The following is a 12,077-nucleotide window of genomic DNA, read 5'->3' as shown; positions in this document are numbered from 1 at the left end:
CGGTCCTCTGTAACCCTACTGTATCGCCCTCCTGGTGCTTTTAAAAGCTGTTGGTGAAAAGAACTGTCGTGTTACTGCCAAAATCTCCTTTGGTCAATGGTCTCTCACACCATAACTGTATGATTTTGCCTCCCTTAGTGGTCCTATAACCTTTTCATAAAACCAGTGTCTAGGACATTCTTTCTTAAAGAGGTGTTCTTCCCTCCAAATTTAAATACAGACTGTCTTTTAGAAGTATTACATTTTGGCTGTCTTTATGCAAAATTTCAAAGAAGTAAACTTAGTCTGTCATTTGGCGAGGTTTTGGGGTTCCTTTACCTTTCAGGCATGAAGTCTGTGTATTTCTAATACGAGTTGAATCCAAGACCATGTTCAAATAGAACATGTTTACTGCTACAGATGTTGAAACAAAAGCAGTGTAAATACACTGGATTCTGTTGTAGTTTTGCATTTTTGAATGAGTGTTTTCAACTAAACAGTGTGATGGGGTTTTGATGTAGATGGGTGAATGCAGCCTTTTCTAACCCTGAAATACTGAGTTGTAGGAATGGTAGGGAAAACAGTTGTAGGGAGATAAGACCAGCATAAACTCACTGTGTGGTAACAGGGAAGTAACGATATAATTTCTTTTGTTATTTACAGATAATAAAATTACCCAGTGGGAAGACCCCAGACTGCAGAACCCAGCGATCACTGGTCCAGTAAGTACCGCTATGTTTTTTTCCATTAAATGCTGTGACTGGCGTACATTTGGTGTAGGCAGGAGGCATTGTGGAGCAGCAGGTCACGCCTGTGGTCCGGATCAGGTCAGACTCTGCCTGATGAACAGGCGAGGAGGCAGGACCTCTGCCTGGCGTTGCCGTTGCTGCTGGACATGGGAGGCTCAGGTGCCAGCTTTTGTGAGTCTGCAAGGGCAGGAGGAGCTGCCAGCAGGTGACAGCCTGCCAGGGTGCCCCAAAACTGGTGCCTTGTCCTTGGCTGGTTTTAACTTTTCATATTTTTGTGTTACTTCTGGGTGAAGCTCCATCCATTCGGAAGCTGCATAGCTAAATAGTCTGAATGGTGTTTCATGCTCTGAAACACGCGGAAACCCATCATTACTCATTTGTTCCATTCTCCTCCTCCTGCGACCTGAAGCTTTCTGTGCTAAGTGATGATGATGAATGTGGTTTCTGAAAGAGATCTGCTACTGATGTGATCCCTGGCTGAAAAATAAAAAAGTTAAGATTTCAGCATGGGTTTTGCTGTTGTATTTGCTGCTTATTGTGATCGTGAAGTTGCAGGACAAAAGCAGTAGAGTGATATCCTTAGCTTACTTTTGACATCCAAGCAGATGAATTGGGGGGTGGGGGGGAAGTGATTTTTAGATAAATTATATCTAAAATAATGTAAGTGTAAAATATTATTCAGATTTTTTCTTTCTCCACACTTCCTCATATTATAAATTACTTAGTATGGAACAAACAGTATTAAATCTTTGCATCTTTTATTCCTCCATTGTGTTAAAATAGTATATTTCCATATTAAGCTATGTGAAGGGCACGTAGCCGCTCTGAATCAGAAGTCAGAAGATCTTGGGAATTTCAGACCAAGTTCTTTGTGCTGAACCCTAGATTGTAAGGTCTTAGGGATGTGTACAGGAGAAATGTTCATATTTACCTGTTTTCTGAGTCATTGCTGACAATAGAATTTTACTCAACTATTAATTTTTGGATTTCTGAATAATAAAAAGCTGTTTCCACTCAACATGGGAGAGTTGTGACTATGTGGATTCAGAGTGTAAGAAAGATAAAAAATGGGTCCGTCAGTTTTAAGAGACATAAAACTTACTGCAGATAAGCTAAGAGATTTCAGAATATCAGCCTTAGAAAAAATAAATACATGCTGTTACTTCAGTATCAGATTTTCAAAACATCAAATATATGGAGTGATTCATCTTTTTTTGACCTTTTTATGCTGGTTAATGCCAGGTTATGCCATTTTGTGGTATTTTGAGTGATAAAAATTCCAACCCTAAGATGTTTCCAGGTGCCAAGAATACCTCTTTATTTTGGGTGAATCCTTAGGATTTTTAAGGGTCTCGGGACACAGCAGATTAACTACTGCGTGGTGTAATTCCAATTGCTCTCAGACCTATACCTGTCACAGTATCACTTCTCCAGCCTGCTCCTGTTCATTTGTATGATTGCCAACTTTGTTTTATGGCCGCTGCATCTGAAGGCTGGATAGTGGAGGTTGCAGTGGTAGGGCTGGCAGTCGGGAGTATGGATGGCTCTTACCTTTCTCCTGCTTGATGGCTGATGAGCGCCTGGTACTCTGCAGTACCTTAAAAGGCTTGGCCTTTCTGGACATTGGCATGCATTTCTTACCTGGTGCTAAAGCCAAGGAGTCTGATGAAGACGAGTAGGTGGCAGAAAAGAACGCTGTTGTCTGCCTGTGATGGGCAGCGAGTGGCGTATGGATTGGCGTCAGGCGTGGCAATCTTCGAGCTTAGCACCAAACCCTTCCTTACCTGCACGGTATGTTGGCTGGAAGGAGAGGCACAGAGTTAAAACTGAGGATTCTTTCAAAACTCTGAATGACAGAGCTTGTGAGAACCTTTGTTGAACCTTGATTTTTGTGTGCCTGCAATCATTCCGCGAGGTCTTTCAGGTATCTGGAAATCCACAGAAATATTTCGGACACCTGTGGAATTTGTTAAGGGGTGTTTACGTATGCCAGAATCCGATTTCGAGCTCTGATGGGTAATGTAGTTCTACCAACCTTCACTGTGCCTTTTTTTTTTTTTTTTCAACTGTTAAAAGTGTTCTGTTATGCTGCTGTTACTTAAAAATGGGGTCTAACTCACAAGCAGCTGCGGCGAGTGAGTGTTCAGGTAAATACTTTCCAGTGACTAGTACTTGGTTCAGAAGAATGCTAATTTGTTTATTAGATGCTTTCAGATTCTGGATTAAAGATGTTATGAAGGTGTATATTTTCATTATAAGTAATTTAGAAAATAGTTTTGCTATAATTTGATGGTAGTTTGATAACTATTAAGAATTAGATTCATTCACATTGTGCTGAAAAGATGATTTCCAGCCATAGACATTCCTCTGCCTAGTTGACTCTGCTGTGTCAGTATACGTCGTGGAGGGCAAGCAGCGTTTGTGGTTAATGTCGTAGCTTTACTGGAGCCCCTTGGCTTGTTCTGAGGTTCATTTTCAAAATTCTTTTAATTTTGTGTCTTTTGAGTAGCGCCTATCAATGCTTGGCACTTTCAGCTGTGCAAATCCATGTTCTGTGGTAACGTTAGCCATTTCTAAAACTCGGTATCATATGGCATGCTCATTATTTCCTAATGAGACATATGGATGGCAGCAATACATTCAAAATTTTTTTCTGTGTTAAAAATTGTTTGTGCTCTTTTCTGTTCCTAAAGGAAGAAAAAAATTGAGGTCAAGTAGTTGATAAACAGAAGAACTGTTTCCAAAGTTTTCATACCTTTTAATTCAAATTACACACCGAGAAATGGGAAAATTTTGGCTTCTGTACTTCATAGAGTCATAGAATCCTAGGTTGGAAAAGACCTCTTAAGATCAAGTCCAACCATCCACCCAACACCACCATGCCTGCTAAACCATATCCCAAAGTGCCGTATCTACACGTTTTTTAAACACCCCCAGGGATGGGGACTCAGCCCTTCATGTGTGGTGGGTTTTATTAGATGACCTATGGCGTACATATGTAGACAGCATGTCTTTCAATTTCTTTTTTGTTTAAATAATATTGGAATATCAAATCGCTGAGTAGCTGGAATAATCTGTATTTGTGATTCTCTCTCTGACAGGCAGTTCCGTATTCCAGGGAGTTCAAACAGAAATATGACTATTTCCGGAAGAAGTTAAAGAAACCAGTGAGTAGAAACGTGCTGCTTTGTGCTGGAATCAACGACGCGGTCTCTGAGCGACACAGCAGACTGTCCCAAGCGTAGATGCAGAATGGCGGTGTGTCTTGCTGTCACATGCCTGCCAATTTTTGATTGTGCTACTCTAAAGGGGTTAAGTAGGAATCAAAAAAAAGGAAGCAAAGTTTGAATTTGGTTTCTCAACAAAAACATTTGCAAATCTTAGAGACTCACATTTTTGTGCATTAATGCAAAATCGAAGCGATGAGGCAGCAAGGAAGTAGCAATGATTCCCTGTTATTTCCCGTTTCAACGGAGACTAATTGATATGTTAGTTTACAAGCCCTTAGGCTGAAAATAGGTTTGAGGATTGATACTGCTCCTTCATCTTCAGCAGTGGACTTTGAAGGGCAGAGCCCACAGTTGTGCTGGATCTGGCACAACCTTCTGGTGTTCTTGTTCTGTGAAAGAAGTATTTTCAGTAATATTTTTAACGTAAGAGAGCATTCAGTATTAGCTTACGTGTGATATTGACTCATAATTAACAGCACACAGCCTTGGCAACGCCAGCCGTAGTTTGAAGAGGAATGTGCCGTTGTCTTTACCTGTTTATTGATGGCTGCTTGAATTTTCACCTGGAGTTTGGCAGTGATGGACACAGTAAGCACTTCAGTTGGCAGGAAAGGCAAACCTTCCGAGTCAGTTGTGTCAAGTCACCTTTATCAGGAAAACTGTACATGGCTGTAACATGGCTGTTTGTCCATCCAGCCTGCTTTCCGTGCGTTCTTAACCCAGTTCTCCTCTGTCTTCTCTGAATTTAGCTCCCTGGGCTAAACATAACGGGCGTTAGCTCCCTCCTATTTAGACAGAACTTCTAAACCATTTTGGCAGCCCAGTTCTCTTCTGTTTACATCTTTGCAACTCAGTTCTGTTGTGCGTGTGGTGCTGTAGGTGTTCTTGTTGTGAGACTGTTCTGGCCTTCACAGATACGTGAGTAAAGCGGTTGCAGAAATCTTGTGCATTTGTTACCATTTTAAGCTACAATGCCCTTAAAATAGGGCATAGCAATATCAATCGTTTTCTCACTTATGTTTGGTTGTTTTTTTACTCTTCTTGTTGTTTTCATTGTTTGGTCAAATATAGAAATCTCTGAACCACTCTGTTGGAACTTACCTAGTTCACCGTATGCTGTCAACTTGTAGACTTGGAGAGCACTGGAAAACATAAATAAAGGGAAACTTTATACATCAGAAGTCTAATCTGTTGTTTAGTTGTTACCACTGGTCAGTAACTTGCCTGAAGACTTACTTATTGAGACTAACAAGTCTAATATAATCTCCTTTCACATAGGCTGATATACCGAACAGATTTGAGATGAAGTTACACAGAAATAATATTTTTGAGGAGTCCTACAGAAGAATCATGTCCGTGAAGAGACCCGATGTACTAAAAGCCAGGCTCTGGATTGAATTTGAGTCAGAAAAAGGACTTGACTATGGAGGTGTGGCCAGAGAATGGTTTTTTCTCTTGTCCAAGGAGATGTTTAACCCTTATTATGGTCTCTTTGAATATTCAGCAACGTAAGTGTCCATTAAATATTTCCATTCATAAGGGATATACATTAGATTTTGCATAAGAGGCAATTTACCCTGGCAAGCAGTTAGATCATCCTTCATGGTGCTTCAGTGTGCGCTCTCACCAGTGACATTTCTCTGTTCTGTGCTATCATTTCGTAGTTGCTCTTCAGGGAACCTTTCAAATTGTCACTGAAATCTCAGAAAACATTTTGTTATTAAGACAATATTCAGTGTTGCCTTGCTTGCAGAAAAAAACTGCAGTTTTCGAGGCTAGCGTGAAAGGAGTGATGTCAGACAAGAGACTCTCTTTCTGCCTTCCCACTACATGGTACAACACCTGCCTTCCACCACTGCAGTGCTCCGTTATGATTAGCTCACAAAACAGCTTCTCATTTACATTTCAGTAGTTACACCGCAGGGGCCTTACGTAAGTTTAAAATTGCTTTTGTCCAACTTTAAAATCTTTGAGCAATCCATTAGTGTAAGTGACAGAGCAAGTCTCTTGCTTCAGGCACGTTTGTTGCAATAACGCTGTGTGCGATTCCGCGTGGTGTGCTCGGCTGCAGGGAGGGAGGATTTCTTAATTGCAGGCAGTAGTGTTGGTGGGTTTATGTCCATATCAAGCTCACTCCTTTCTCCAGGAAGTGCTGAATAGGTTGTAAAGTAGATGAACACAGGCTGCACAAGGGGAGTTTTCTCGCGCTCGTGTCTCAGAAGAGACACGTTCTGCTGCTGAAGGGAACCGCAGCACACCCAGCGCTGAGGAGCGCAGACGCCTGTGTGTGGGTGGAGTTCACGGGATCAACATTTGTTTGGAAATGTTTCTGCTGATGGGATATAGGTCACTGGAGATATTTAAATATAATGTTGTTTCATTTTAGGTTTGGAAGGCTAACTAGTTATTTTAAGAAATAAGACCAAAAAAATCTCCTTAAAACCCCGTATCTTTCTTCACCGATGAAGAATGTAGTGCAAACTGAAAATCGTGCTTTTACACTGATGTCTTGTTCTGACACACACTTTCCCATGAGCCTCAGTGCTTTGTTACCCAGTTAAGAGATCTTCGTCCGTTAATGGTTTTTGCAGTGTCCTGGGGGTTAAGCGTGTTTCAGGGAAGTTCTCCAGTATGTGCAGTTTGAGATGCCAGTAGGAAAACCTTCTTTATCCTAGGATGGCTGGACCATGGGTCTAAATGCCTCTTCAGTACCTTCAGATAAATCAGGAACTAAAAGCACCTACTGCAAAAGAGAATCCTAAAATTTTAAGCCCTGAAATTTGGCTGGACAGAGTGAACGATCAAGCCCGGCAGAAGAGATAACTTAGCCTCAATTCTCGTTCCACTGATGGCAAAATTTTACTGCTTTCCATGGTGCCAGGCCCTTGTCCTTCGCGGAGGTTAGCCCAGCCCTCTTCCGCTTGCCACGGGTGGCATCCTGTGACCCGCAAGCAGGAGTTTCAGACACCGTTGTCAAATAATCGCTGTGGTTGTAGCAAGGCAGTTTTGACTAGGTCAGCCTCCCCCCGACTGTCAGATCCTGCTGCTGAGGAATACATGGATAAATTACGTTACTACACGCTTGCAAAAATGAATAGGAATTATTAATGTATCTGAATATCTGGTTATTTAAAGACTTGATTATTTAGATATTTTTTTTCTTTCCCCAAAAAAGGGACAACTATACACTTCAGATTAATCCTAATTCAGGTCTTTGTAACGAAGATCATCTGTCGTATTTCACATTTATTGGTCGGGTTGCTGGTCTGGCGGTATATCATGGGAAGCTGTTGGATGGTGAGTGATTGCACTGGATGGCTATGCTACTGTTACTGGATTTTTATTAAATGAAATCCATCACTTCAATAATTCCTATGCTGTAGAGTGCAGTATTTCTGGAGACAAAGTCTGAGAGAAAGTACGGGAACTGGAACTGTTGGAAATTGCATTCCTGATGTGAATGGTGATTCAAAAATAATAGTGTCTTACTCACCAAATACGTTTCATATAAAGTTTTGCTCCTTTCTCCACTCGTGTTAAAACTACAGGATCAGCATTGCTAAATAATCACAACGGAAAATCACTACATTTGTATCGGCTGTTTCCACGCAAACCTGCAGCCGGAGCAGCTCTGTGGGTGTCAACTGCAGCTCATTTTGATCTGTAAAATTACTACTGAATGTTTAGTGAGAAAATACGATTTCGGCCAAACTTTGAAATCCCACAATGAGCAAGCAAGCAAACGTTATCAACTGACTTATTTTAGTTAGCAGTAGTGCAGCACATTAGAGGAGGAAGCTCACCATCTTTGTTTCCCTAGCATCTCCTTTGAGAGAAGAATGCCATTTCTACATGGATTAGAGTACCTTGAGCTCAATTCCCCATCTTTTGTGTCTCTCTGCCACTAATGTTACGGTGTTTAACGGCGTACGGCAATTAATGGCATAATGATTGGACAAATTTGGCTTTCTGTGCCAAAATAAAAAATGAGCCTGCTGCGTTAACTTGAGCAGTTACAACGCTGTTACTTTCAGGAGGTTTCTTTTTTGCTGGCACGCTGGGAAATAGCATGGTGTGTTATCTGCGAGCAGTCACGTCTTTGCCTAAGGTGAGAATGCGGAACCGTGGAGGTAACACTGCCCTCTCTTTCAGGCTTCTTCATCAGGCCTTTTTACAAGATGATGCTGGGGAAACCAATAACCCTGAAAGACATGGAGTCGGTGGTAAGATAACAGTTAAGCCGTATCAGCATTGGCAATTACGTGGGGTTTTTGCCTCTGGGGGAATTTCTAAGAGCTAACAATTCCAGTAAGCTGCGTGGTGGAAAACACGATGTCGTAGCTGCAAGAACTTTAGACAGATATGTACATAGTTTTTAAATAAACTGAATGTTTCCTGCTAGGCCAGGTGTTTCAGTACCAGTGCACTAACAGTGGGGAGAGGGACAAGGGAAGAGGGGCATGGATAGACCAGTAAGAACCACAGCATAAGGTGTCTGATTATACTCGGGTTTTCCACCGGGTCAGCTTTCTCCCCGTTACAAGCAGCACCACCACCAAGCCCTACCGCTTTCTTGTCATGCTGGGAAGCAGAAAGAGGGGGATGCAAGGGCTCGGTTCTGACCTGGAAACACGGGAAGCTGCCCTCAGTTCTGGAAGCAGAGGTGGTTGCCCAGTGATAAACCGGTCTCTCCAAAATATATTTAATGAATGCAGCGCAACGTAGGCCCTTGTGTCCATTTTGGTTTTGCTCCCTGCACTTCCTCTACTGTCACACCTTCAGCATTAATTGCAATCAAGTACTTTGGCGTTTGGCGCTCCCCAGGAGAAAAGCGAATTGTTTTACAAGTTAGTAGTCTCTAACTTTGTGTTGTAAAATGACAGACAGCAGTAAATGGGGTCCTGCAGCTGCCCAGTCCGGATGTGCAGTGTACTGGTGTGGAAACAGAGTACATTTCAGATCTGCACAACAGCTGAATACAAACGGTTTCCGCTAAGCTAGCAGGATGATGCTGCTTTTGTCTTTTTGACCTTTTGAGGTCTGTTCCGTTTTTGCACTGCTGTGGACTCTGGAGAACCATGGAGCTGTTGCTTCCCCACTTTCTCACATCTTCCTCTGCCAGGCATTACACAGAGTAGTTTGTGTGGGCAAGACCGCTCCAGGTTGCCTGTGCAGGGGCAGGGCCTGCCTGCGAGCCTGGCCGCTCGCACCCTGCGCTCCCCCGAGACTGCCTTCGGCCGCAGAGCCCGGTGACTCGCGGGGCCGGCACAGGCACAGAATTACCGAAGCCGCCATGGCTTGAGCTCTAGTCCAAGCTTAACACCAAGCTCAGGAGATGCATTCACGCTCCTGTATTCCTACAAGGAGCTGGGAAACCTTTTCCTCTTATCCTTAGCTCTGCAATAGCTGTCCTTGGTCTTGTCAAAAGTAGACTCGGTATGAGGAGAAGAAAATGCAGTTTATTCTTTTTGATGTTTTAGAGTTTTACAGACTTTCACTTACTGACAATACACGCTGCTTCAACTGCTTAATCTGTCCTCCAGCTCCCACTGTCTCAGAGTCACCAGATTTTGGCAGGTCATTCTTCTCTTGAAGCATACATGAGTAAATAATGTTTTAACTTTATTTTTAGATTAATTTTTTTGGCTCTCTTGCTGGGAAGTATTTAGTGATAGCTACACACACTTTTTTTTCCCCCTTTTTTTTCTTCAGTCAGTCTTTAATTATGAACCTAATGCATGGTGAAGATACAATCCTTTTAGAAATTATAGGGGTCTTTTATTGAGCAAACTTCAAGGCTTTTAATAACAACAGTGCAATCGGTTATTGTATAATATATTATCGATGTAATGAAGTGGTATATAAATTGAAAAGAACGTACCATTTTCTCAAGAAGACATTTTCTAACCAATTATGTCACACCTCTGTATACATGTTTACCAGATACATACATAGAGTCAATTTACTGTGTTGTATAATAATGCAATTACAAGTCAATTAAGAGTAGTTAGTTACACGAGTCTAAAAATACAGCATCTAAGAAAAACCCATATAAATAAAGCAATCCATCTTGCCCTGCTGCACAGTAGCTGTGCAAATAAATGAGCTCTCATCTTTCCAGTCCCTTTGGAGTTCTAGTTTTAGACATTTGTATTTGTTGAATTTAAAGTTATTTATACATTAATGTTCACATTTTCAAACTTTGTTTAATTATAATCTGCTGTAGGATAGCGAATACTACAACTCTTTGAAGTGGATCCTGGAAAATGACCCTACAGAGCTGGATCTCATGTTTTGCATAGATGAGGAAAACTTTGGTCAGGTAAGTGCTATCCCAAAAGTCCGTATTTCCGTCTTATTGTTGGTTATTGCCGAAAAGGAATTAAATACTGAGTAGTATCGCATGGTTGTGAACTTGATCAGGGCTGCTGAAGGTAAATGATCAGCATAGGCAGGCTGTGACTCTTTACCTCTCTTCTTCCTGAACTGTCCAAGACTGGGCTGTCACCGCAGGACCGGGTGCTTGGGTCGGCGAGCAGCGTGACATCTGTGAAAAGCAGTCCCTGAAGCTGAGCGAAATGCTTGCAGTGGGGAGCCATAAAGGTGTTACAGCAGCCATCTTAGAAGATGGTCTCAGCTGGGGCTGTTTGGGGTTTTATAGGCTGAAGGTATTCTCAAAGGACAAGGTAAGTGGTAGAATTACAGTCGGTGAAGTGCCTTGTTCGCAGTGTCTTGTGTATAACGCAGGCAGATGATACAACAAAAGCAAGCATGCCTCTCTTAAAAAGGCTCACGCTCTGTGGAGAACTTTCTCCATTACAAATGAAAAATGTAAGATATATTTATTGAACTGCTGAGAAGTGAGTAGGTGGGAATATCATTCATCAGCCAAAGTCATAACTCACTTTATCACTAGAAGCTGTAAGAACAGCTTATGGTACAGTTTGTCTTGGATTTACAGTCGGTCTTTACAGAGAATCCTGTTAAAACAAACTTAGAGATCTGTACCTGTTTCTGGATGGAAATAACTTGGGTGCAGATAAATGTCTTGTACATAAGGTATGTGTTAAATTTAATTTGAGGACTTAAAGGCAAGTAAATCACAAGTTTACTTACATGAGCTTGGAACTTACTTGCCTGCCATGATCCAGGATTTTCATACCTTTATCCTACTCAGCTTTGACAGGATAGCAAACCTTGTCCTTGTTTGTTCTGGACTGTCTTCTCTGGTCTTTATGGAACGAATGGACTACTGTTTCCGAGGTCTGTGGGCTCCTTATTAATTACTTTTCCCGAGCAGTACAGTCATCTTTTTTTCCCTACACAGTAGCAGGTACAGTTAGTCACACAGACCTGTTGTACTGTTTGTCTCCTTGAAGCCTTCAGCGTTAATCCAGTCCTGAAAAGAGCCTTCCAGCCTCCTCATTTCACAGCTCCATTTATTAGCTAATGAATTTACTGCCTTACTGTCACTCAGCCACAACATCTGATTTCATTATTAAAGATCAGTAACAGCTTTAGAAATAGGCTTGGTTGAATGTGGGTGCAGAGAGCCACGTCCTGGTTGCTTCCACTGGAACCATGCTTTTGAAGTGATGGGACAAGTTGGCTGGAACAGAGCGACAGCTTGGAGCGATCACTCGGCTTTCCTTCTCTCCCAGCCAAGCCTGCGTGCTTCACCAGCAAGTGATCCGGTCTTAGGCCTGCGCGGCGTGCGAGCACCAGGCTCTGCCGTCAGGAGAACGCTTCTTCGTGGCGGCAGCGAGGGAGCGTACGGGTTGGGAGCGCTTGTGTGTGGGCACTAACTGGTGCAAGCTGCCAGCTCCCAGCTCCGCTGGCACCTGCCCAGCATTAACTCTGTGAATTCCTACCGGTAGCTCACAGAGCTGCGTGCATCGCGGGGGCTGTGGCTGTAGGTGCTTGTGAGCTGTAATCAGTTTGACTTTTTCAGCCTTACGCTCCATGACGACACCATCCTTAGCAGTCTGGGCGTAACCATTTCTGTCATCTGGTTGTCTACTGTTTTGGCCTTTTTATGAAATAGTTTCTCTCTGGACTTTAAGTAATCAGTTTTTTTCAAGCATTTTGAAATATGAGAAGGCATTTGTCTACCCTTATT

General features: G+C 42.4%; 1 protein-coding gene across 7 annotated transcripts in view; it reads left to right on the top strand.

Moving 5' to 3' along the window:
- Nucleotides 1-12,077, top strand: part of LOC104328496 (NEDD4 like E3 ubiquitin protein ligase) — a 170,418-nt gene that overhangs the window by 151,074 nt on the left and 7,267 nt on the right. For all 7 annotated transcript variants that reach the window (XM_075446699.1, XM_075446698.1, XM_075446697.1 and 4 more), the window contains 6 exons: nucleotides 643-701; nucleotides 3,830-3,895; nucleotides 5,237-5,466; nucleotides 7,134-7,255; nucleotides 8,111-8,181; nucleotides 10,185-10,280. In XM_075446699.1, the coding sequence (XP_075302814.1) occupies nucleotides 643-701; nucleotides 3,830-3,895; nucleotides 5,237-5,466; nucleotides 7,134-7,255; nucleotides 8,111-8,181; nucleotides 10,185-10,280 (644 nt within the window). The remainder of the gene's footprint in view (nucleotides 1-642; nucleotides 702-3,829; nucleotides 3,896-5,236; nucleotides 5,467-7,133; nucleotides 7,256-8,110; nucleotides 8,182-10,184; nucleotides 10,281-12,077) is intronic.

Source organism: Opisthocomus hoazin, chromosome W (assembly GCF_030867145.1).
Source record: "Opisthocomus hoazin isolate bOpiHoa1 chromosome W, bOpiHoa1.hap1, whole genome shotgun sequence".
Taxonomy (NCBI): Eukaryota; Metazoa; Chordata; class Aves; order Opisthocomiformes; family Opisthocomidae; genus Opisthocomus; species Opisthocomus hoazin.
This window is presented reverse-complemented; position numbering and strand designations above follow the sequence as displayed.